The following is a 27,380-nucleotide window of genomic DNA, read 5'->3' as shown; positions in this document are numbered from 1 at the left end:
TCAGTGTCAATGGTCAATGTGAGCTCTGTCTCAGTAACTAATGGTCTCATGGATCTGGCTGCTCTTCTGAGACCAAGTGGGTCCTTAGTGTTGATGATAGACAGGGGCTCCTTCTCAGGAATGAACTGTCTTTTCGGTCCAAGAGCTCTTGGGACTGACCGAGTCCCTAGTGTAGATGGTAAATAGGGGCTGGAACAGTCTATTTGGTCTGAGCACTCTCATGGGAAGACTGGTGGATGCAAAAGATCAGACAGAAAGCAGGTAGGAAAAGGGGTCTTTTTACAAGTGAGGAGTGAAAATGAAGTTCATGGAAAGATGGTGGCTGAGTAGGGAGCCAAGTAGTAGAAAGCGGTAGAGAAAAAATGGTAATAAATGCTGACAAAATACTTAAGTTGAGGACAGAAATACTTCCCCTTCTAAGCCTGAAAGCAGCTGCAAAGGGACTGAAGGAATGGGTGGGAGCCTCTCCCATGATGCAGAGAACAGCAAGGGGAAGGGCTCCTACTCAAATTAACACTTAGCTGAAGAACTTTACTGACAACAGGTTCCAAGCAGGCACAGAGTCCATGTGTGAGGATGTAAAGAGACCACGAGGAAGAACTGTTGCATTGCTGGCAGCAGTGCTGTGACTGGCTTCTTCATCCTCCCTTCCTGCCTTGCCAGTGGATGGTTTCCAGATGCCCAGATGTGGCAACAGGATCTTGTTGGCAGTGGGCCATCACACCATGCTGACTCCAGCAGCAGCATTGACCATGGAAATAGCCATACTTGGCACTTCAGTCTGGTCACTGAACTTTACTGGAGCTGCACTTGGAAAATGTGTGCTTGTGCTACTCTGGAAGCCAATGGTTTCCTCTTGAGAAGGACAAGAGGAACACACAGGCTGTGTGTAGACATCAACATCAGGGCAATCACTCTTTCTGTCTCTTGCTCTGCCTTCTGCCCTCCCCTTCACTTCTATCTTGTCCCTGACATTGCTAAGCACTGTCAATTATTCTTGCTGTCCACACACCCCTCCACCTGCCACCCACAACAGCTGCAAGAGAAACACATTCCTTGTGGCCAGACAGAAAAATATTCTCAGTCAGATGCCCACAGGTGTTCCCATGGGAAGCTCTTTCTAGTAGGACATGGTGCTTCAGTCCCTGGCATGGATGCCCACAGTGATGCCCTGTGTGTGCCAGGTTGCAGTGTGGAGGCAGCACCTGGTAGCATGTATGAATCCTGCACATGGAGAAATGTGGACACATTTGCAGCAAGGGAGGGGGGACAAGTGTAGGGGGTGTGCTTTTGTATCAGTATAGAACAGGGCAGCAGTGGGAAGTGTTGCTGTAGTGCTCCTCTAGAGTAACAGTCCTACTCTTGTGAGTAAGCTGATGTTTTTGTTTTGTTTTGAGCAGCAGAAAACAAAAAACACAAAAGAAAGCTGGCTGTGGCCAGGGGACTGTGTGAGTCGATAAGGGAGAAGCAGGTGATCCCTAGTGCACCCTGGGATTGATTTTCAGCTGCTAGGATATTAGCTGCCTTTAGGTGGAAAGATGGAGAAGTATGGAAGCCATGCATGGAGAGAGAAGATACTGCACTGCACAGTTCTGCACAGCATGGCTTAGTGTTGTGTGTGAACACACTCACTCTGTAATCATCCAATGGTTAAATTGTCTATCTGCTTTCTTGCTTCTGATATATTTAAATAATTATTGTTAGACTTGATGTTGTTAATGATATATATCTCATAGTGCCTTTTTGCCTCTCTTATTGCATCTCCCTTATGCAAACTTATACTCCCCTTTGTTTTCCTCATTTGGACAAGATGTTCATTTTGTGAAGGAAGCTTTCTTTTCACTGATACCTTTTCTCTAACCATGTTGGTTACCTCTTGGAATTTGTGCTAAGATATTGTTGTGGACTTTTGCCTCCTGATTCTCCCTTTTAACTTCCCTCATTTTAGAGAAACTTCCTCTTTTGAAGTCAAATGTAGGGACTCCTTTGGCAATTTTTTTACTAAAATGTATAGTAAATCTGATAGCACTGCGGTCAGTGTTTTTGGTTGGTTCAATAACATTTACATTTAGCTCCTGTGTAATTCCATCTAAAATTAAATCCAAGATTCCTCCTCTCTGGTTGTTACCATGATCACTGAATTTATTTGATTTTCATGAGCATACTTTTCTTTAATAATTTCAGACTTCAGATTTGGAACTGCAACTTTAAACTGTTGCCATTCCCTGCACCTTAACATTTCAGAGCTATGGAAGTGCTGCAACTTTTACCACTGGAACCAAGTATGTGAACACATATGTGGTTGAAGTCAGATACCATTGGAGCTTCTTCAAGCAGACAGAATCAAAGTTTACCAGCACCCCTACCATTGCTTTACACCAGAGCCCATATTACTGCATGGTAAATCATGACACAAGATATCACAAAAGGAAACATGGACAAACTTCATTTATATACTATCTTTCTACTCAAAGAACGGTACTCAAACCACAATTTGCTACACCGAAACAAACTAACTTTAAATCTTCAGCTATGAAGCTGGCTTGTTTCAAGAAACTATAATTAGGGTTAACCACTGTTTAGAGTTTGGATATAAAGCTAAATTGTCATTAATCAAAGATGAGGAAAAATTACAACCTTCTCCTCACAGCCATGCCACAGTAGGTGAAATATAGGAGAACAAGACTCACTGGGGCTATGATGTATCATTTTGGCTGAATGCAGCTTAAGTTTTACATTTAAATACTGTATTGGTTCTTTGTGTTCTGGCAATGTGTATTTTCAAACATAATTCATTAAATATATTTGGACTAATGCTTTTAAACCATGGCACAGCAAGTTGTGCATTACTCAATTTTTAAAAATCTTTTTGATTTGTATTTGGTTACTTGGCCAGCTTCTAACCAGCAGATCAGTATTACATCACAACTTAACTTTTAATTACCTCTGTAGTTGTCCCCATGTCAGCAGATGGACTACACGTGCTGGTATCTGGTGGAGCTGTTCCAATGCTACTTTTAACAGGGGAGCTAGGAGGTGGAGGTCCTGAAACAGATTCTGCATAGGCCAGAGACTGATGCAAAATTCCTTTCCTTTGAATCTTATTCCAGACTTTGTTCACTGTATCTGTTAGTTCATACAGCAATTGCACCTTAGTTGGGAAAAAGTCAGAAAAGGATTGCATTTTAGTGTACTCCTTTAAGAATTTGAGATCTCAACAAGTAAAAATACTATCCTGACATGACCCTATTAAGAACAGTATTTTGATGCTCATGGAAATTATTTCAGCACAAAGAATGATCAAAGTACAGTAAATAAGTCAATAAAATCTAATCTTGTATAATTTAAGTTATATCTTTAACAAATAAATATTTATTTCTGGACTATTTCATTAATGCCTCATTAGCAGACTCACAAAATCCCAAATTCTAAAACAAACAAACAATATAATTTTTAAAATGCATAAGAATTCATTTTCCATGATAGGTACATTTTTTCACTGTATGTAGAAAACATTACTGACATCCTACTGACCAGTCTCCTGAGAAGTGTCATTATAGTATTCAGAAAACCTTCTGTATAATTTGCACATTGTTTGACTCAGTTCTAAGATATTTACACAATGCTTCATAAATAAGCATTAATCATGGAATGTGTATGACAACAGATTTCATATACTGTATTTAAAAAGCCAAAGGAAACTACAAACACAATAAACAAGCAGATCCACAGCTGGATGCCATCCCCAGCTTCACATTATGGAAAAGAAAGGCAAAGAAAAAATCATATTTTATAGAGAAGCTTCAGCCGTAGGACATATCTAACGAATGACACTAGTTTCTAATGTGGGCAGAACAGATGCCAAGAACACTGTTGTCAGTCTTTATTTGATAGAAAACAGGACTTGATTTTGTGGATAGAAGAACATAATTTTTCATAGATTTTTTTTCAGCTGCCTTATATAAGAAATGTCAGAAAAATATTTTAAGTTCATAAACTGTGTATCAATTAGTATTTAAGTTTAATATTTGAAGCTAATATTCAATGAATTTATTATTTAAATTGTTTCATATGATCTTTATAGTTTATTTCTTATATATAAACTACTGAGAGATCTCATGTTATCAAGAAAATGTAAGTACTTAAATCAATAAATAGTTAAAATAATTAACAGTTCCCATATATTTTGACACACAGCTTTTTGTTAAGAAATAGAGTTCCAAGCTTTTCATGTTTTAATATCTTTTTGGTATTTAAAGAATCAACCAATCAGTGCAAATTTCCATAAAAGGGATATCGGTTGTGGCATATATGGGTGGCTGCACAGCATACATAAATTATTGTTGAAGCTGAAAATTCTCACTTGTGTCTACTACACTTTGATAATCTGATCAAATAGTGCTCCTTCATGGAGCGCCTTGTAAAAAGGGATTTATTAAAATTCCAAGGATTCATGTTTCAGGTATAATTAGGCCACAGATAAGGTACTTATTAACAATTTCACTGTGTTATATTAATAATGATGCCACTGAGTCAGTGCAATCCAGTGCAGATATAATGCAATGGCACTCTGTTAACAAATAGGCACCTATGCGCAAAAACCTATTCCCTCCTTGTAGTCAAGTGTTTTCCCTGGAGAACATTCAGCAGCACTACCGTTAGTGCAAGCCAGAGTGTCTTAAACTAGGATTCAAATCTGTGGTTACTTCAGGGAGGCAACATATTAGGAGAGAGTATATAACCCAACATTCCAGATTTTTATGTATGCTATTATGAAAACAGTTCTATCTTTCTTGACATCGTGGGGCATTCAAGGCAACTCACAATACATATAAATAAAAGCTCATACATAAAAAAGCTGACTAGCAAAGTCTTTTAAAAATCCTGTTCAGATATACAGGACAGTAATAAAAACAATGACAGCATGTCAAAACAATTATGGGTTTGCAGTTGACCACATACTAAACTTAAGTCAGCAGAGTGATGTGACTGCAAAAAAAAGGAAAAAAAGCCAACGAAAATCTAAGCATCATTCATAGAATCATAGGAGATAATGGTTCTCCTTCATTCTGAATTTGGTGGCCCTTAAATAGAATGCTATATACATTTGTGTACAGTTATGGACAAGGGAAGAACAAGTCCCATGATAAAAAACAGAAGGAACTGAGTATAGCCTAGAGAAAAGAAGGCTGAAGGGGGATATAATAGCATTTTTCTAGTATTTGAAGGGTTGCCCTATAAAAGGGCAAAAACCTCCTTTCTTCTGCATTAAACCTGATGAGATTGAGTTACAGAGATAATATACTCATACCTCAACATTAGGAGAAACTTAAGAGCAGTAGAACAATTGAAGCAATTATACTGTTCCTTCCTCTTCCTCACTAGAAGTCCTCAAACAAGAGACTGGACAGTCATCCATAGCTTTTCTCTAGTTCTGAATTCCCTGCACTGAGTAGAGGGTTGAACTAGATAGTCTACAATCTCCAACTCTATGATTCTATGAACATTAAACCTCACGGCCCTTAATAAATTGAATGGACTCAATCCATCTTTTATTAATTTTCTGTTTCTTCTTCAGTGGTTAACTTTCCCTAACATGATTGTCTTCTTAAAGGAGTCATGCCTTCTCATGAGGTGTCCAAAGTATGACAGGCTGAGTTTTGTCATTTTTGCTTCTAGGGAAAACTTTGGCTTGAGTTGAGCATCCACTTCTTCAAATTTCTGTCGGCCCAGGGTATTCACAAAGCTCTCCTTCAGCACCATGTTTTGAACACATCAATTTTCTTCCTATCAGCTTTCTTCATACCCATACACTGTGATTGGGAATGATGGTGTGAATGGTTTGGTCTTGGTCTCCTGTGAAGCATTCCTAGATTTGATTATCTTTTCCAGTTACTATATTGCTGACTTTCCAAACTTCAGTCTTCTTTGAATTTCTTGGCTACAATCTCCATTTGAATTGATGACTTAGCCAAGGTATACAAAAATGTTCAATTCTACCTACTTAGGAATTGTCAAAATGAGAAGTAATGGCATCCAATTGTGTGTTGACACACAAGATACAGAAACAGGTGTTTTCAGCAGGAGAAAAGAAAGAAACGTAAGGTACATTACCATAGGTGAATAGTTGGAGACCGAACTCTTTCTTCTGAAATGTATCTGACTATATTTCACTGACTGCATTTGATTATAAAAATGGTAGTGGTTTCTATTTAGCATGCTGATGGCAAAGTCTCTAAAGCGAACTGTTTGATCATTTCCATATACACATCTAATAACTTTAAAAGAATCAGTATTGGTGTGAGGTCTCTTTTATTCCAAACATTGGCAATACTTCTTAAATGTTGTGGTAGGTTTGGTAACTTATCTTCAAATTTAGAAGTACAGCATAATTTAAAGCAAGGCTAACGATGCTGGTAAATGTGTTACTTTTTAAATATATATATTCTATTCAAATGTCTTAATAGGGAAGAGATGAGGTAGCCATGTGGAAGATCTTGGCCAATAGCATAATGTGATAGGTGGTAGGGGGCAGAATAAAATCTCCAAGTATTTTGACTTCAGTTCACAGAATTCTTGACCATTGGCCATGTTGGCAGGGGCTTCTGGTAGCTGAAGTCTCAAGACCCTGCAAAAGATCTTTTTGCCCTCCCCTGGCACAGGACATACATTCTGTTAACTGAGCCCCAACTACTAGCTAGTACCTGCAGCTAGCCTGTGACAGCAAAGGCAGTGAAATATCAGTTAAACATGGAGCTGGAGTATACTAAGTTGCGAGCAGGTTGCTTGACCCTTGTACTCAACATACTCCTCTCCTTGGAAGAATTCAGAATGGCTATTGCTACTACCACAAAAATCAGATAGTTCTCAGACTTGGCACACTTGTAGCAAAGGCAGTCAGGTCTCTGTAAGTTGTCTTTTATCTTTTGTGCCTAGCCCCACCAACAGGAACTGCCCTGGAACTGAACTGGCTTATATTAAAGTCGCCAACACTCACTAGACACATTATCTGCAAGGGGGGCTCACTGATGTCCAACAGGTTAAAAAAGTGGGAAGTCTCCTAACTCCTCTGTCACAGCTTTTAAAATTTCAATATTAAAATATCATGGGAGTGTCTTATTATTTATCTATTACGTTTATAACCCACTTTCCCCCTATTTAAGTAACCCAAAGTGGCTTACATGGCTTTCTTTCATTTATTCTCCCAACAAGCCTGTGAAGTAGGTTAGGCTGAGAGTAAACACAACTGGCCAGTCCCAGTCCAATACTGTATCCAGTACAGTGCATTGTCCCTCATGATTTATTATGGTTTAAAATTGTAAGTTATTTTTAAAAAATAACAAGAAATGATGAGAAAAGATGGAATGATTTTCTATGTTTTCCAAGACAAATATTTGCTCAATTTATTATCTTTTAAAATTACTATCCTGACTCTACACAGGATACGCAAGATACAGTTTCACTAGTCCTGTAATGGGTATCTCTTGCAGGATATGTTTAGGTGTATCTTCAATAAATATCCAGATACATTTTTCCATGGAACAGTCTTTTGAACTGTGAAATGGACAGTTGGATGGGTACCTGGCTTCCACCTTCCTTCATCTGATGGAAGTATTACTACTACTACTACTACTACTACTACTTTCATTTCCATACTTCCCCACAGCTGAAGGTTTCTGGGTGGTTTTAGGACATAGTTGTTTGTTGTGGAACAGGGATTATCACCTACAGTAGGCTCAGTACAATGAATTGTTGGCCATATACTGACAGTGGAGAAAGAAGAGCAAAGTGGTAGATCACATGTTTTGCCTGCAGAAAGTCCCAGGTTCAGTCACTGGCATCTCCAGACAGGAAGTTCCTGTCAGTCAGCATCAAGAATAATGAGACAGAACGACCAATTATCAGACTTGGCATAATGGCAAGTAATCATGAAGCAATATAATGAGCAACAGCAATTGAAGATGGTCAAGGATAACTGTGCATTTTAAAGCAAAAATTCACATCACATACCAAAGTCTATGGACATACATAAAGATGTTTTTTGGATTGTTGCCAAGGACTATGTTCCTTTTTTGTAATGAACTACACATTCTACAGATGATTGTATAAATGACAAATCTGTTAGGCTGAGGAGATTTGTGTGTTATTTAAAAATCTGAGCAGAGTTCTCATGCAGAACAGAACAGGTATTACTGCTGGTCAGGTGTCCTTCTGGAAGATCATGTGATGTCACACAGATGATTGCAACTGAGGGGAAAATCCAAGGGCAAGTCAATAAAGAAGGAATGGTAAAAGACACAGTATTACCAGGCTAGACAGGAAATTCCAAGAGAAGGGTCTGAGAAGTAGCCAAGGCCCAGGCATAAATAAGTGGTAAGATAAAAGCATAGCCCAAGAAGTGGAGTAATCAGGGATCAGTATCATGAAGATGCAATCACACAGTGAGGTCTGAGAAACAACTGGAGGCACTAGACACTGAGGTAAGGTACCACTGCAGCAGCTATAAAGCTCATATATCTTCCAGAACTAGGATTCAGTCACATATCATTACTGGCCCTCTGACAAAAGTCCTACTCATGAGGGCCTTCTCTCAAGCAGACTTTGCTTGCCCATGGTCCTAGTATGTACCTTCAGGAACTGGCATTCACTGAGGCTGGATGGGTAGCTCAGGACTGGTACCTTTTGAGAATGATTTCAAGTCTTCTCTGTCAAGGGCTCAAGACCTTCTTGGTCATGTCTAAGTCCCCTGAAATGGTTTATGCCTAAAGGCATTCAGCTTGTCCTCTGAAGTAAAGTCCTCCAGGGAGGGCATAATACTAGGTGCATGAAAATTGGTAGACATTTGAGAATTTATCCTCACACATGGAAGAACACCTTGTTTGTGTGTTAGGTGCCATAATGTGGGTATTATTAGCATTTTTCTCGGAAATATTGACAGGGTGTGCAATTCAGATATTGCAGATTGATTTTCACAGCTGCTTTGTTTTTAACAGCCATCCTGTTCTAAAGATGTGAAGTCTTGGGGAAAATATTTTCTTCCAAATTCTCCAAAAATCCCTAAAAATGACTTGGAAAAATGGTGTTGCTTTTCATTTTTTCTGATTTTGCATTTTGCTGTGTGATCTTTTCTCCTGAGGCATTCACATTTCTATGGGCTTCTTAAAAATATTTAAAAACATAAATTTGTCAGTGGCTGAATCAACCCCACCCCCCCACAGCCAACCCCAACTCGGCACCTACAAACTCTGTCTTTTCATAGAATAGTAGTGCTGGAAGGGGCCAAGAAGGCCTTTGGGTCCATCCCCCTGCTGTTGCAGGACACCAATTTACATCACCCCACTCAGATGTTTTCATTTGCTTTTGGCCTGAGTGATATCTGACCATCTGCTTTACCCTTCTACAAAGTTTTGGGGATTTTGTGCTTCTGATTCTGAGATTTACTGACTGATGGTTTATTTATAAAAATGCTAAATACTTCACCATCTGCTTTTAAGTTTGATTTATGGTTAGCTAGTTTGAGGGTCTGCATGGATGGAAAGGAGGAGTTAAAATACTTAAATAAAATAATCACCTCTTACTTTGACAGAAGGCATCATTAATTTGCTTGAAAGCATTTCATTCTGAATGAGAGCAGGTATGTGCTAATGTGTACCGAAACTATATTGCACCATTGCAACAGAAGTATCCACACTGACAGCAAAGCAGGGCCCCAGCATTTGACAGTACATCTGCAAGTGATTTTATTCCATCAGCCAAAAGATACATTTATGTGCTGTAGCTATAACAATTTGGGATAAATTTAAATTACAAAACTTGAAAGAGCTTCAAAGTACATCTTAATCTAGGTATCCTGATCTTGATGGCCCCATTTTTAAAGGACTGAGGGGTGGAGGCAAGGGGGGGGAGGTTTTAAAAGTTTTTTTTCTAACAAAACCCTGAATAATAATCCTTTTATCAAATATTTTTATTTTACTCCAATTAAATAAATGCACCAACCTGAGGATTTGAGCATTTTACTTCAAGTGACTCAAGATCAACGTGAAGACATACAACAAACGAGTGTTTTGGTTCAGGCCCCGCAGCAAGCAGCATTTGTGAAGTGACTGCCAGAGTAGAAGTGCAACCCATAGGTTCTATTATATTGAGAGTCATTTGCTGTCCAAGCAGTGTATATACACTGAAATGATTCAGATTTATTGTCCAAGGGAATGCATCACCTGGTGAATTAAGAGAACAGCAAAACAAAATGCTAAACACAAAAAGAAACAGCTTCAAATGTTTGATTCATACACTAAAAACCTTACCAGTTGATTACTCCTATATATAGCCTAATAAGAATCAAGTCCAAGACACACGGTGGAACGGTATATAATTAGAAGCCATTGAAAACTGTATCAAATATAAAATTAACAAAGCCCCAACATTTTCCATGTATTTCAATGGTTGTCTCACATACAGTACTTGATTTGTTCACATTTGTCCATGTAATGAAACTGTGTTATTCTGCTTGTTACAGCAATTAGGCATTAACCTGCAAAAATTGCCACTTTTACATTTTAAGGATCTACACTTAAATGGAGCTTTAAATAATTTGGTTTTAGCTGGTTCATGTCCTTGATTTTAAACCATTTTTAAATAGACTAGGATTCAGACATGGATAAACTATCTAAAAGTTGTTTGAAAGACCACATCATTAAATTAAAAATGAAGCCACTGCAATTACATATAAAGAAATACGTAAAAAAGTAATAGAGACACAGCTGCTTTCAGACACAACTCAGCAGCTTTTTGTGGGATAATAATTATGTTCACCAAGAATATGAGGAATGCATATGGCCATTCTATATAATAGATCATGTATTTCAAGGTCACCAATTTTTGAAAAGTTCTTAATACCAACTTTGCCAAACTACACTTCTTAACTATTGAAAGAGGTGATAACAAAAGTCAAACATGCTTTCTTTCTTAGAGAAAGAGATAACAGCCAAGCAACGACAGATTGGAAATTAAATTATCTTTTCCCCTGGGGTGCAATCCTATCATATGTTCCCTTGGTGATCAGAAACACTTGAATTCAGAGGCATTCAGTCATCCAGTGCAGGGCAGGAGGAGAAATGAAGCAATCTTCACTTTCCTGTCTTCCTTCCCTCCAGATTTTACTAGATAGAATTTTTAGTTGCTTCAGAGAGGAAGGAAGCTGGAAGAGGCTCAGGATAAGTCATATTCTGATCTCTCTAGTCTCTTCCTCTCCCTGACTTTAGCAAAATATTTTATGAACAATCCTATGGCCCCTGGGACATTTTCTCATGGAACATACAATTGCTCTCTTAGTCAACAGGGAATGTGTTGCAGTCATTGACACTGTTCAGCTCTCAGCAAAGGCATCTTGGCATTTTCCTGCATCTTCTAATTACAGGAAATATTGTTCAATATGCAAAGATTATATTTTGCTTTCCTATAAATATTTCATACATTTTTCCTATCAGCAATGGAAATAGCAGAGGGAGGGAAGGAAAGAGGGAGAATTCTGTTAAAGAAAGAGCAACTTGGATTCAGGGTTCCACTTAGGATGCTCCAACCAAGAGGAAGGTGATTTTTATCAATTTCCCACCACCACCTCCTTGAAGCACTTACACTATTCCAGACAGCATCCCAGAACAGTTTTGGGGGGGTTATAAGGGAATGCAAAGGGAAGAGGGCTTTAGTAAAAATCATCCAATATGTTTTTCTGGAACAAACACCTTCTGCAGACGAAAGGAGTCTTTCCATCCATGGAAGACAAGGTCTGAATCCAAGCCAATATTTTTACTTTCCCATATGGGTAACTACAAAGAAAAATATGTTTATAATGCTTTAACCAGCCTGCAGAACCAAGTGCAAAAGAAAGCTAGAATCTGTTACTGATTGCTATCATTGCATCTACAGACATATCAATGTACTGTTCTACTTTAACTCCTTACATTCTTTCTGTACATCACATGGGATGGAATCTGCCCTGGATGCAAAGAAGCTGTGTTTGTTAGAGTTCCACTGATTAGGTTTTTGGATGGAGACCTGCACTAGAAACTCTGAATGAAGATTCCAGTCATTTCAAACATGTGCATTGTAGCTGTATCCAAAATGTAAGCTATAGGGAGTTATTGTGTTGAAAGTTCACATAGTCAAATCTCTTTTCTTTCATTCAAACTTCTGTACTTTTGTGCAATTTCAACTGAGCAAGTTCCGAGAATATTAGATAGTGCTATTTGAAAGTGATGAGGTGTATTGCCACTGTTGGATTCAACTTTTGTTTTGATCCATGTACACAGATAAGCACTGCCTTTACATAGGTAATGTTTATTGTGGCTGGGCAAATAATACTGCATGATGTAAAAGGCAGACGTAAATATAAAATTATAAACTGACAGCCAATGTTAGCTTTGCTGTGGGAAAACACATGGAGGACTTTTAAAGTTCTTTTATTTGCCTCATCACTGGCTTCTGTAACCATAGAATTTAGCCTTCAATATACTAAGCCTTCTGATGCAGTGCAGCCAGATTGACCATTTTCATTACAGGCTAAAGGCTCACAAAAGGTTTTGTGCACTAACGGTTATCAGCACTAAAACATCGCTAAATGATTAACTCATATAATCTAAAATATAGCTGCCTTGTTCACAGAGGAAGCAGCACCAAAGGTGCACTAAGCCAAAGAGAGCTGTATGACAAGTATGTATAGCCAAATAAATTGAGTTGGCTCAAACAGGCAGAACATGGCACACACTAAAGAGATTAAAAAACCTGTGTATATATGGCAGAAGTTAGAGGCATTTGGAGGATCTTATCTCTAGATAACTGATGTTGTACTCATTGAACAGGTGTAATCAGAAATGAAGTAAATCAAAAGACAATCAATATTCCTGATAAGATAAAGCCTCCTAACTCCCCTTACTTTTTGTTATGAAGTGCTCATATGTAATAGGGGATGTGTTAATCTATTTGGTGTGTGTGTGTGTGTGTGTGTGTGTGTGTGATTTTCCAGTTTAGAAAATGGTTTATAAAATTGTTTCTAATTTCTAAAATAAATAAATAGCAACACTGTCATCTCTTGTGGACTGTTGGATAATTGTTTAAATCCAGTATGTTATTTTAATTCACACTAGAGTCAAACTTTCATGATAATATGCCAACAGCAAAATCACTAACAGCCCTGTTCTGCAATGAAGATCCACTTGAATTTATCAACTGAAATGCAGGGATATATAAGTCACAAAGTATTTTTAGTTTATTGTATGCCCCTACATAAATATAGTAAGATACCTGATGCTGGCTGCCTTGCAATCAACATTTTCATCTGGAGTCTTTACAGAATTTTTTTTCATAATATCTGGCATATTTGGTCAATATGGGCTGCTCTTTTATACTGATACAACATACCTTTTTATTTTTTCTATAAGAGCAAAGAGCATGTATTTGGCAGATTTGTAAGCCCTCTTTCTTTGTCTTAAAAATTCCCAACTTGGTAACTGCCAGGAGTTTTGGACCACAACTCCCAACATTCCGGACCAAAGGGTACCAGGTCAGGGAAGGTTGCTCTAGTGCAGGAATCTTCAAAGTTTTTCAACAGGAGGCCAATTGAAAGGTGCCGGAGGTGGGCGCGGGTCACCAAGGTGGTCCCAGCAGGGGGAGGGGGCATGGGCCAGTGAGGGGGTGGGGACACGCGTGGGGTGAGGCAGTGGCTTGCTCGCATGGAGAGAGTTTTCTCCAAACAGTCCAAAATGATCTCCCTGTGAGCAAGCTACTGCCGGGCGCACAGAGATTGTTTTCTCAGAGCAAGTCCAAAATGATATACTTGCGAGCAAGCTGCGTGTGCAAGTGCAAAAACTCTGGAGCAGGCTGGTTAAATGGGCATGGCAAGCCGGATCTGGCCTGCAGGCCATAGTTTGAGGACCCATGCTCTAGTGTATCCAGAACTGACCACTGGACAAATTATTCAGGATAACATGTATTTGTTAAATATCTGAAACAAGCAGTAAGCAAGAAAACTAGGAAGGGAGAAACAATAGAAATAATAACTTGCATCCTGCTCCCATTTCCGCTAAATTATTAAGGAGCTTGGCATTCTTAAGCCAACCAAAAATGGGACAAAGTTACATAGCACAACAGCAGATCCTCAGGTTATGAGCTGTCAAAGAAGGAAACTATTTAGAACCAACATACCTTGTCAAACAAGTGGCCACATCATAAAGACCAATAAAGAACAAAGGATTCATATGATACTCCAAAAGTAGCATCCATTGAAAATAACAGAGAAAGAGGCAAATGATGAAATGAATCTCACAAATGATGAGATGTGTTGGAAGAGCAACAACAGTGTTTCAGGAAGAGGAAGAAACTAATATTTTATCAAAACAAGATAAAAAGCTAGAAGTATTTGAACAAACATAGTAGTAACAATAGAGAAAAGGATACATTTTGAAAATATTTAAGAGTGAAAAATGACGAGATGAAACAGCAGACAACTTAAAGGAAAAATAACAAAATAAAAGTATGTACATACTTTTGGATTTTTCACTATCAAATTTTCATCCTATTAAAATGTTCATAAAATAAGTAGCAATCATACAATGAAATTTTTTATTTTAGAATCTGTTATACACTACCTTCTTCAAGAATGGGTCTTTGTACAACAAAAGGAATCTCTTGCAAGGACTCCATGTACTTGTGACCTGCACTCATAATTTTTATCTGCGGTAAGCAAAGAACCAGTGTTCCAGGCATATTAGCCTGACCATGATACCAACTGCGAACAGTTCCAGGAATATCACCAGATACAATTGTACTAGGAGATGGTAGACTGTCATTTGGAATGAATACACAACAAGATTGCACTTCAAGCTGAAAAACAAAAAACATATCAATAAAGAGAATCTTATAAACAGATATTAATATGTGTTTACTGTAGTTCCAGATCTAATTTCTGCACAATAGCAAATTATTTCTAAATTACTTGAAGCTAAAGCAACTGTATAGAGCAGGTGGTTTGTATTTTTGTAATTTATGTTTAGCAAAAAGTCACACTTGAAGAGGTGTCATTTTAGCATATAAACTTGTTCAGAAAAACATTGGCACAAAAAGATGAACATATATCTACCTTTCCAAACCTCTTTCCAAGAGAGGTGATGGAGTTGGAAAGCATACCCACAAAACTGAAAAAGACAAAATCCTCCTCCATTTGCAGTTTATTACCTTTTTGTCAGCACTAGCTAAGATCTGCCTAGTAGCTCATACGTTGCTAATTTTTGTGAGAAGTTCTCTTTCTTTTTAAAGCTGAAAGGAATGATGCACTTCTTACATTTACTGCATGGGAGACAGGTCTAAAATTTGTGTATGCAGTTAATTTTCAGAGGGAAAGTATTCATGCACAGTATGGCACAAAGCAGTTAGATTTAGATACTTCAGTTATGACCAGATGTTTCTTCTTTATTACTGTTTAAAATATTTATATACTGCTCCCCTTATTATAAATTCTCAGGGAGGTATACAAAATGCACTAAAACAACAATAAAATGTAACAAAACATCAATGGACCCATCAGTCATGCAAGTCTTATTCATTCAATCCACTGAATTCCTATTTACTTATAACTATCCCATTTCCAATACACTTTTCCTTGCCTCTAAAAATAAAAAAGCTAGGCAAATTTTGCAAATATTTAATCCCCCCAGCCCAGATATTCAGATATCTGTTCATAATTCATTGCTGGAAATAAATCTATACTAATGAACATGGAAAATTTTGGAATACAAATAGTTCCCTATCACACACCATATATATAAACACACACAGAGAAAAGTTTGCTTTCTTGATTCCACAGAGGCAGACAATTCTAATTCTTTATAGTTGAATTTTTCATGGGATCTTTGCTGTAGCATTTTGGGGCTCTAAGGAAATACTTTTGATAGTTAAGAACATAAGAAGACTCATGCTGGATAAGACCAAGGGTTCAGTTAGTTCAGCACTCCATTCATAGAGGCAAACCAGCAGTACGCAGGATCCCTCAAGCAGGACAAGTGCAAGATAACTGCCTGCCCAAGCTTCTCAGCACCTGTTGTATGCAGGCATACCACCCTTGGTAAAGGAAGTAGCACACAGCCAACAATAGTGATATCTTCCTCCCTCATCTGTCCAGTCACCTTTTAAAGCCATGCTATCACCACCTGCCATGGCAGTGAATACCATAGTTTAAATAAACATTGTATGAAAAAGTGCTTCCTTTTATCTGTCCTAAACTTCCCTCCAATCAGCTTTGTGAGATGACTTAAGTGTTATAGAAGGAAAAAAATGCCTCATTCTTCACTTGTTCCACACGATGCATTATTTTAAACACCTTTATCATGTCATCCCTTACTTGCCTTTTTTCTAAGCTAAATAGTCCCAATTGTTGCAGCCACTCCTCATAGGGGAGTTGCTGCAGTCCCCTGATCATATATTTTGCCCCTCTTGGTACTTTTTTCCAACTCAATCATGTCCTTTTTCAGGTAAGGCAGTCAGAACTGAACACAATATTCCAAGTGTGGTCATACCAAAGATTTTTATAAAGGAAGTAAGAATTTGGCAGTTCTATTTTCTATTCTGCTCCTAATTATGCCTAGTATGGAGTTTGCCTTTTTCACAGTGGTCAACATTTTCACCAAACAGTCTATTTACTACCCCAAGATCACTTCTTGTTTAGTCACTGCTAGCTCAGATCCCATCAGCTTATAGTTTAAACTGGGATTTTTTGCCCTAACATGCATTACTTTACACTTGCTTACAATGAACTGCATTCACCATTTTGATGACTATTCTTTCAGCTTGGAAAGATCCTTCACAATCCCTTTTAGTTTTAACCATCCTAAATAGTTTAGTGTCATCAGCAAACATGGCCACTTCACTATTTATTCCTAAGTCCAAATCATTTATGAATAGGTTGAAAAGCTTTGGTCCTAATACAGTACACTGGTTACACTTCTCCATTGGGAGAAACTGTCATTTATTTTCACCCTCTGTCTTCTGTTCTTTAACCAATTAGCAATCCATAAGAGGATCATGTTCTGCCATGTTGATAGAATTTAGGGAAATATGAGTAAATCTAATCAATGAGCTACTTTTTATATGCTGTTGTTCATATATTCTCAAACAGTGAAGATATACAATGGTTACACTTCGTGCCATGCTTGCTCTGCTAGTAAAAAAAATTCTTTTTATAAATTAAAATAGAACCCATAAAGAGAAAATTGCCACACACTGCTGGAGTGTCCCTTATCTTTCCTCAAAGTGTTGCCTCATAAAAGAAATTAATGATGTGCAGCTTTGTAATACTCTAAATAATTTGCTTGTGTGATAACCAATACCTAGAATGTAGGTCTTAAGTATTTCTTTCTATTCCCGCTTTGCTTAGACAAGCTGACAAAGATTTACTATAGATAAATATAAGTTGAATTCGAAAAAATAAACACATCACCACATATAGACTATGTTCATTCTGAATATTAGAGCTATTTCTAGTTGAAAGACAAAGCTATTTATATCTTTGATAAGTATTTATTGATTCAAGTGTATGAAATGTTCTCTCAACTGGAAAAGAAGAAATTGTGTATTTTACAAATTTCACAGGTTTATATACTCAAAGGCCTGCTGTACAGATATTTACAATATTTTTGGTTCATTAGCCATTGGTGGCATTCCTAGAATATATAATAAACTCTAGCAATACCAACACACCTTTTATTCTCAGTGTTAGACATGTTAGAGAAATTCTCTTGAATTTCAGTCTAAATTTTAGGGCTTATATGCATCTGAGGAGAGACAAGCTTGACAAGAGTCCAAATTTAAAATCCAAAGAATTGCCCTCTTCTCTGCCTGACAAAGGTTTTGCATCACCAGTAGAGAGAGGTCTATTGACCAAGTACATACTTTATCAGTTAGGGACAGCAAAAATTTTGTCAACTCTGTCTGGATGCTAAACCACAAGCCCACCCTAGCCTTGTACGTTGTCTACTGAACCCTCAATCAGATAGAAATGAAAAATAGAGGCTGTAGGGCCAAATACTGAACAGGAAACCACTCCTATGAAGGAGGTGTAGGCAAACAGGAGCTCTAAGTTGGCTGAGATCCCCTTCTTTCCTTCCTTCATTTCATTTTTATACCGCCCAACAGCCAAGGCTCCCTGGGCAGTTAACAAAAGTCAAAAACATACAAATGACAGAAAGTTAACATAAAATACAAAACCACAGCAATTGCAACTGCAGTATAGAGGTATAGCAGTGGTATAGGATAAAATGTACTATTAAAACTAAAGTAAAAAAGTGAAACTATTAAAATGCAGGGAAAATTAAAAGGGTTCACCTGGTGTAGAAAATAAGACAAAGTAGGTGCCAGGCACACATCTTTAAAGAGCTCATTCCATAGCTGGGGTGCCACCTCTGAAAAACATCCTTCTCCTGGTAGACACCAGCCACAGCTCCTTTGGAAAGGGCTCCCAAAGAAGAACCCCTGAAGAGGACCTCAGGTCTGGATAGGTATATCCGGGTTCTAGACAAGGCATTCCTTCAGATAACCTGGTCCCAAGCCATTTAGGGCTTTGAATGTTAACCCTAGGCACTTTGCATCAGACCCAGATTTCAACTACCAGTCAGTGCAGCTCTAAGAAGACTGACGTGTTTTGGAACAGTTGAGGTTTCTGGACCATTTTTAAAGGGTACACCACATTGCAGTAATCCAAATGATTATCAGAGCATGGATGACTTTAGCTAGGCTCTCTCGGTCCAGATAGAGACAGAGAGGAACATCAGCTTAAGCTGATAAAAGGTTAAAAGTCCTGAGATTTCATTTGGTACCAAAAAAAAACACCCTGCCTGTTGACAGGGACAGCCAGGTAGCACAGGTAGCCCTGTGCTTTACTGGTTGCACTGGTTACCAATTGAAGTTGAGGCCCATTTCCAGGTGCTTATACTAACATATAAGGCCCTGAATGGCTGAGGTCCTGGATATCTAAAGGAGTATATCTTTCCATATAGATCTACTTGGACCCTAAGGTCATCTATGGAGGTACTCCTCTGGGAAGGTAAGAATGAGGGGAAGTAAGGAAGGTAGCCATGAGGGGAAGGGCCTTCTCAGCTGTGGTGCCCCAATTATGGGACTAGTTCCCTAGGGAGGTGCATCTCAGTCCTCCTGCCAGCTCTTTAATGAGCACAACTGAAGACCTTTTTTATTTACCCAATATTTTAATAGATAATTTTTTTAAAGAGATTTTTGTATGATATTCATTGTATTCTTGTGCTGCTGTGCCTTAGATTGAATTGAATCATGGTTGTTGTTAAGTTTTATAGTAGGTTTTTTGTGTTTTATTGCTATTTGATTTATTGTTGTAATATATGTGCTCTGTAATATATGTGCTCTGCAGCCAAAGACGGAGAAGCTCTATACAGTCAGTAAAAACAAGACCAGGAGCTGATTGTGGCTCAGATCATGAGCTCCTTGTTGCAAAATTTAGGCTTAAATTGAAGAAAGTAGGGAAAAGCACCAGGCCACTCAGGTATGACCTAAATCATATCCCTGATGAATATACAGTGGAGGTGACAAATAGATTTAAGGAATTAGATCTGATAGACAGAGTGCCTGAAGAACTATGGACGGAGGTTCGCAACATTGTACAAGAGGTAACAACTAAAACCATCCCAAAGAAAAAGAAATGCAAGAAAGCAAAATGACTGTCTGAGGAAACTTTACAAATAGCTGAGGAAAGAAGTTAAGCAAAAGGCAAGGAAGGAAGAAAAAGATACACCCAATTAAATGCAGAATTCCAGAGAAGAGTCAGAAGAGATAAGTAGACCTTCTTAAAGGAATGGTGCAAAGAAACAGAGGGAAACAATAGATTGGAAAAGACTAGAGGTCTCTTCAAGAACATTGGAAATATGAAGGGAAATTTCATGCAAAGATGGGCATGATAAAGGACCAAAATGGCAGAGACCTAACAGAGGCAGAAGAGATGAAGAAGAGGTGGCAAGATTACACAGACGAACTATATCAGAAAGAGCTTAACGTCCCTGATAACCATGAAGGGGTGGTCACTGACCTCGAGCCAGACATCCTGGAATGTGAAGTCAAATGGGCCTTAGGAAGTCTGAGCAACAACAAAGCTAGTGGAGGAGACAGTATTTCAGCTGAGCTATTCAAAATCCTAAAAGACGATGCAGTAAAAGTGCTACACTCAATATGCCAACAAATTTGGAAAACTCAACAGTGGCCACAGGATTGGAAGAGGTCAGTTTACATTCCCATCCCGAAGAAGGGCAATGCCAAAGAATGTTCAAACTGCCACACCATTGCACTCATTTCACATGCTAGCAAGGTTACGCTCAAAATCCTACAAGCTAGGCTTCAGCACTATGTGGACCAAGAACTACCAGAAGCACAGGCAGGATTTCGAAGAGGGAGAGGAACTAGAGATCAAATTGCCAACATATGCTGAATCATGGAGAAAGCCAGGGAGTTCCAGAAAAACATCTACTTCTGCTTCATTGACTATGCTAAAGCCTTTGATTGTGTGGATCACAACAAATTGTGGCTAGTTCTTAAAGAGATGGGAATACCAGACCATTTGTCTCTTGAGAAACCTATATGCGGTCAAGAAGCAACAGTGAGAACTGGACACGGAACCACTGATTGGTTCAAAATTGAGAAAGGAGTTCGGCAAGGCTGTATACTGTCACCCTGCATATACAGAGCACATCATGAGAAAGGCAGGGTTAGATGAATCACAAGTTGGAATTGAGATTGCTGGGAGAAATATCAACAACCTCAGATATGCATATGACACCACTCTCATGGCAGAAAGTAAAGAGGAACTAAAGAGCCTCTTGATGCAGGTGAAGGAGGAGAGCGCAAAAGTTGGTTTAAAACTCAACATTAAGAAAACTAAGCTCATGTCATCTGGTCCTTTCACTTCCTGGCAAATAGATGGGGAAGAAATGGAGGTAGTGACAGATTTTATTTTCCTGGGCTCCAAGATCACCGCAGACGGGAACTGCAGCCAAGAAATTAAAACACACTTGCTCCTTGGGAGGAAAGTTATGGCAAATCTAGACAGCATACTAAAAAGCAGAGACATCATCCTGCCGACAAAAGTGCGTATAGTCAAGGCTATGGTTTTCCCAGTTGAAAGCTGGACCATAAGGAAGGCTGAGCACCGAAGAATTGAGGCCTTTGAACTGTGGTGCTGGAGAAGACTCCTGAGAGTCCCTTGGACTGCAAGGAGATCAAACCAGTCAGTCCTAGAGGAGATCAACCCTGAATGCTCTTTAGAAAGCCAGATACTAGAAGATTAAACTCAAATACTTTGGACACCTAATGAGAAGAAAGGACTCATTGGAGAAGAGCCTAATGCAGCAGAGAATGAGGTGGCTAGATGGAGTCACTGAAGCAGTTGGTGTGAGCTTAAGTGGACTCCGGGGGATGGTGGAGGATAGGAAGCCCTGGAGGAATGTTGTCCATGGGGTCATGATGGATTGGACACGACTTCGCAACTCACAACAAGAACAACAATATATACGTCCAAGTTGATATTATTGTTTATATTTTGTAGCTTTTATATGCTGTAAGTCGTTCAGAGTGTCATTTGGCTAATGGGCAAGGTAGATATTTAATAAATATACTGTTGGTAATCTCAGCGTATGTAAAAGTTGTTACTATAACATTACAGAATTACTGCACAAAGGAAACATATACCCTGCCTATGGGGAAAATATATCTGTACAGTGCCTAACATAAATCCCAATTTCCTATCTGAAAATGAATCAGTTTGCATCTGCAGTTCTATAAATTCATTCATGAATAATATATTGAGACACACCTGTTGAGCTCATATCTGAACAAATGTTATGTCTAACAACACCAACTAACCTTACTCACATGTCTGCATGCACGAGTGTCCAAGCACACACACCTCTCTCTGCACACACAGAGAATATTCCCTTTGGCATATTATTGAAAATTATACTAAGAGAGAGGAAGAGTTCTAAAAATTTTATTAGATGCAGGGTTAAATAATGAGAATGTGTCATAGATCATTTTATTGATAGGAACAGTGTTTACAAATGTATGCATTTCAAATACCTTAAAATTCCTGTAGTCTTAAAAGTTACATCAATAGCTTATATTAAAGCTATCAAATAAATCTTTTAATACTTTAAAAATAACTATTAAACTGTATGTCTAAAATTGTGAATTTAATGTGAAATGTGATTGATTTATATAACTGAATATAAATCTGAAGCAGTAAATCTTACATTAATGCAAGGATCTGACAATCCAAAAGGAAAGAAGATGAAGTAATCTGCCAGTAAGAAGTCCTCAAGCTGGGGGTCAGATCCTGTTCATAGAAACCATCTGGTTGGGACCCTCTAAGCCACACCAAACACAAACGATCTTTTAAAAAAATATCCTATTCATTAATGCATCACAGCTGCACTTAGTGTTACTTCATTTTTCCATGGCAACATCCTTTCTGTTTCAAGGATCGTATTTCAGTTTTGGTAGCAACGTGTTCTTTTGCCAATACTGAACATACTTGTGTGTTAAGACTAAGAATTATTACAAATTCTTGAAATAGAATCACCTCCTATTTTGATTACATTAAGGACTGCGCTTGATATGCAACACTCCCACATAACAGACCCATAAAGAAAGTTTCCAATTCAGAAAGTGTAAGTAAAACATTTGATATGTATTGTGCTCTTGATAACATGTTTAACCTTCAAAAGTGTGCTGATCTTAACACTAACATTACTCTAACATTACACATAGCTTTACTCTTTAGTAAGAATCTATAACCTGCTGACTTCAAAATCGAACTTAAAATGCAATTTTAACTTTTTATTTTATTAGAAAAATGATAAAATATTACAAAGAAAGTATTTAATACTTAATTCATATGGCCCTTTTTCAAAGCATTTCATTTACACTGTCAGAGTTTGCATACTGCAGTCAATTCCTTGGCTGTTCAAGCCAGGAATTGGGGAAAAGGAAGAGCGTAGCAGCTAGTATGCTATTTTCTATCTATTCATCACTTCTGTATTATACTAACAAAACAGGAATACCCCTTTCCTGGATTGTTCCATGACACTGAAACCTGGAAACAACAACAGAGTTAACCAACCCAGAGTCAACCTTGTTAACTGAAAGTGGAAGCACATGAGCAGGTGAGAACCATCATACTCACTCCTTGTGTGCTCAAAATCTATGGTTAACATATTTCTCCCTCATTTTCCCTCTCCAGCAGATTTAGACTAAACTTTCAAAGCACAGTGTTTTATTTGAGTTCAACAGGTTTACAAACATAATAAACCTAAATAATGATCCTACGAATATGTGGGAGTAGTGTTTGCACATGTGAAGAGTGGAATCTAAACTAGAAACACTCCCCTCCTTACCTCCTTTTCAGAACACTCCACCCCTCAGGGATGCTCATGCTGCCTGAGCATGGGATGCTGGACAATACTGCTGTTCTCTTGGCCTGTTGCCTCCTGACAGGGTCTAAGAACTCCCCCCTTCAATTTCCATCCCACCCTATTTTATGATGTCTCCAAGACAATTTGGTTCCCATACTCTGAGAAGTCATACTTGGTAACTGTGGCAATGCAGAGTCATCTGCTAACCTTTTTATACCCTTCCGGCTCCAAATCTGATGTAGCTAGCTGGAGAGTCTTTAACTGGAGCAGGATGGGCCTAATCTATACACATAGATTATCTGATAATGTAAGCAAAGCTGCAAAGCTGTAAGCAAATCCAGGGGTATATGTTCCATACTATCTATAGAAGTCTGAGATTGAGAAATACTGGCTTAGCTGAGGCTAACCAGTGAGTAAAGTTTCAACTAAGATTCGAACTTGGTCTTTCCAGGAAACCTCTAACAGTGCTTAACGGGCTTAATCACACCAGTTAGTATCTGAAAGAAATACACTTGGTACATTTTCATCAGATTTCTCCAATCTTGTGCACTCCAAATCTGGTCTCTTCATCCTAGCCCATTCATCACCAAGTTGAAGAAGGCTAGCATACACAGTTTAATTGTGTATTGTAAAATGGGAGTTTCAGTATTAAAAAGTAGAATACTGTGCAGTATCCAGTCCAGCTGCTTAGCTCCCACTTCATCTGTTGTGCCACTGGGAGCCATCACTCATGCAAAATAAAGCTAGTGGTTAAAAACGCAACATTGGGATATGCCAGTAGAAGTTCTTTCTGCAAACTCTGTTGAACTGCCCCATTCCGGAAATGAATGTTTCTGCTCACTGCTGCTTGCTCTTGTTGCTAACTCTTTGCTGGATATGGCCCTACATCCTGTATTAAACACCTCCCCCACCCCCCACCCCCCACACCAAACATCACTTTTGAACTGACTTTATGATCCCAGAGACAGTGCAAGAAACTATAAAAATGCAAAACCCCAAAAACTTTGGTTCTGACTGGGATTTTCTCCCAAGGGGTTGCAATCAGCATAAGAATGGCTTTCAGCTCTCAACAAGCACAGGTAATTTATGTTTTAATTCTTCCCAAGACTATGCAAACCAGAAATATGTGTAACTGTACCAGACCCATTGCCTTTTCTCTGAATAACAATGGTTTGGCCTACTAACTTTATAAAATCTCAGCACAGCTTTCCCTCAATGGAATTTCATTCTGTTTGCAGGAGGATTTAGCTTAGAATCTTAGCTTTTAAATGAGACCATGATCTGAACTGAATTGATGATCTAAATTGAAGCTTTCTTTGTGCTTTTTCCAGGGTCTTTTAAAAAAGCTACAATATTATTCATGTCCCAGACTTCTTTCTTTTCTAAGAACAAAAACTGTAGAAGTGTTTGCAGTGTTTTAGATTTTGTGACTGTATCATAAAGGAATGAGTCAGTAGGCTACTCATGTGCAAGTTACAATAGAGAATGTTTGCCCAGGGTACTAAGGTCACCCCACACTGCGGGATGATGACTGTTATAATATTTAGTATTTACTAGACAGCAGAGATGAAATTGAAAAAAGGATTTAACATTTCAGATGCACCCACAACATAATCTTGTCCAGAATTGTACATTGCAGCTCCTCAGCATCTGCTAAACTTCTAAAAGCAACTTCATCCCTTTCCTCATCAGTTCTCTATGTTACCTGGTTAGGTTTGAATCCATATGTCATTGAACAGAACATCATTACAGGAGTTAGGGTCCCTATTTTTACAGAAGTACCTCAAGAAGAGCTTGACCAGGGAGGGTTATAATTTGCCAAACTAATTTTGTGTTGCTTTTCATTTATGATTCTGTAAACTGGAATACCCTAGATCTTACAGGATTGGTATTCAGCTACAGCAACTTCGATAATTTGTCTGCTTTGCTTGTATGGGGAACCTAGTCTGCACCATGAAGCCATGTTTGCTTGTCTCCAATTTCTACATAATGAAAGCCAATTGACAGGAAATACGCCTGGCTAGCCTGTCTTCTGAAGAAGAAATGGGTACCGTCTGACAGCTATACAATCTAACTAAGTTGGCGAGGTAGGCATACCAGAAAACGTGTGCACCCCTGAAAAAAAAGGCCATCAATTTGCATATAAGCACGTGTTGATTTATATCCACACGAAAATTTGGAGATAATTATTAAAGCTAAACATCACAAGTCAATTAATTCCCCAAATTTCCCCAAACTTCTAATTTATCCTCCTTCTCAATCAGTTATCTCATATACTCTAAAACTTGTTTCAAAATTATTTTAACTTCAATAAGCTACTCATATACAAGCATTATCCCCACTAAATCAAATGGCAGATGTGATAAATAATGAGTTCTGTGTGGAAGTACTGGATGCAGTTTATCCATCCAATGAATGAATGAACGAATGAATGAACGAATGAATGAATGGACTAGGCTCTGCACTGTCTTTTTTCTCCCAGTGTCAGTGATGGGATTCTTACTACATAAGGACATGAGGTGGACAGATCAGTGGCCAATCTGAAATTCTTTCTTTCTAAAGGAAATAATCAAGGCAGTGAAAGTTATTACAGCAGTTTTGTAATATGCCAGCCCTAAAATATGAATGGAAACCTCAAATGCCTTTGGGAAGGGAGAAAAGGAAAATGATATGATTTGCATTTCCTTTACAAGGTCACTGTACAGGGAAAAATATGGCTGCCTCCATAGCTGCCTCCATAGCCTACATATAGAGGTTCTTTTCGTTTTTGGCATATGTCTGGTCAAACTTTCTGACATATTCTGGCCATCCAACATATCACAAAACAGTGAACCCCTTTATTATAGCAAGCTCTGTCCTTCCAGAATTTGCAGCAAAACTTGCAACATTTATAGACTCCAAAGATCAGATATCCTAGGCAGAAGCTATAAGGATATTGCCTTGTTCAAGAGAAAGGTCCAAGGCAGAATGCACAGTGAGAGTTCAATTCCAGCAACAGATTCCAAGTCAGAGTCTTACTGATACAGGATTCAAGGCAGATAAAAGCTAAAGTTCCATAACAAGTCAAGGCAAGAAAGTATTCTGAGCAATTAAGCCATTGTTCCCAGGAAAGCTTCTTCATCCTCTGTACCACCCTAATAAAGGTCTCCTTCCAATAATCCATCCTGACAGAATAATCTGGCCTGTAAGTGAGCACTACATGCGATTGGATGGGAAGTTAGGCAGAACTGAATTCTCAGGCTTCAGGTTTCCTACAAATGGACTGAAATAAAATCATCCTGATCTAACTTTGAATCAGAATCTTGGTCTAACTCTGTCAATACAATTGCCCATAAAGAAAAGGCAAACCGTGCAATTTCCCTTTTCTGCCTGCACAGTGGCATGTTAAGATAGCATTCATTCCAGATGACAGGCAGTTCAGCTGCTTTAGCTGTGGTAACTTGCCTTTGACTCTCAATTACATTTCAGAAAAAAGATGAGCAACCACCTTACTTTTTGTGCAGTATTGGACATACTGAATCCAAAAGCTTTCTTGGGGTGTCTTTAAAATACTGGACAGTACAGGAGAAAAGAGGGCATCTGGCTACCCTAAACTTAGCAGTTAACAGCCACCAGCAGCTGGACAGGTTTCAACAGCATAAACACATGTTCTCGTGATGCAAAGCATCTTTTCATTCTCCCTCACAAGGCAGACCATTCTTGAACATGTTTCAATTATTGCTATTTACAAGTAGAATAAGCTGAGAACACCATAGCTATTTACTTGAGAGTAAGCAAATAACTCTTAGCAAGCCCACTGGTTGCTGCCAGCAAAGTTGTTATTCCCATCTATGTTGTTGTTGTTGTTGTTGTTGTTTATTGCCCATTAGTCAAGCCGACTCTAAGTATACGATGGAATCCAAAGCAGTT

The 27,380-nt window shown here is 38.4% G+C and overlaps 1 protein-coding gene across 1 annotated transcript in view; it reads right to left on the bottom strand.

Moving 5' to 3' along the window:
* Positions 1-27,380, bottom strand: part of VPS13B (vacuolar protein sorting 13 homolog B) — a gene marked incomplete at its 5' end in the record, with an annotated part of 380,746 nt that overhangs the window by 237,238 nt on the left and 116,128 nt on the right. Inside the window, 3 exons of the mRNA XM_044421459.1 lie at positions 2,945-3,151; positions 9,997-10,217; positions 14,643-14,877. Of these exons, the coding sequence (XP_044277394.1) occupies positions 2,945-3,151; positions 9,997-10,217; positions 14,643-14,877 (663 nt within the window). The remainder of the gene's footprint in view (positions 1-2,944; positions 3,152-9,996; positions 10,218-14,642; positions 14,878-27,380) is intronic.

The sequence above is a fragment of the Varanus komodoensis genome, unplaced genomic scaffold (assembly GCF_004798865.1).
Source record: "Varanus komodoensis strain SLA01 unplaced genomic scaffold, ASM479886v1 scaffold12, whole genome shotgun sequence".
NCBI lineage: Eukaryota > Metazoa > Chordata > Lepidosauria > Squamata > Varanidae > Varanus > Varanus komodoensis.
Note: the sequence above shows the minus strand (reverse complement) of the source record. Positions and strands in the feature narration are given on the sequence as shown.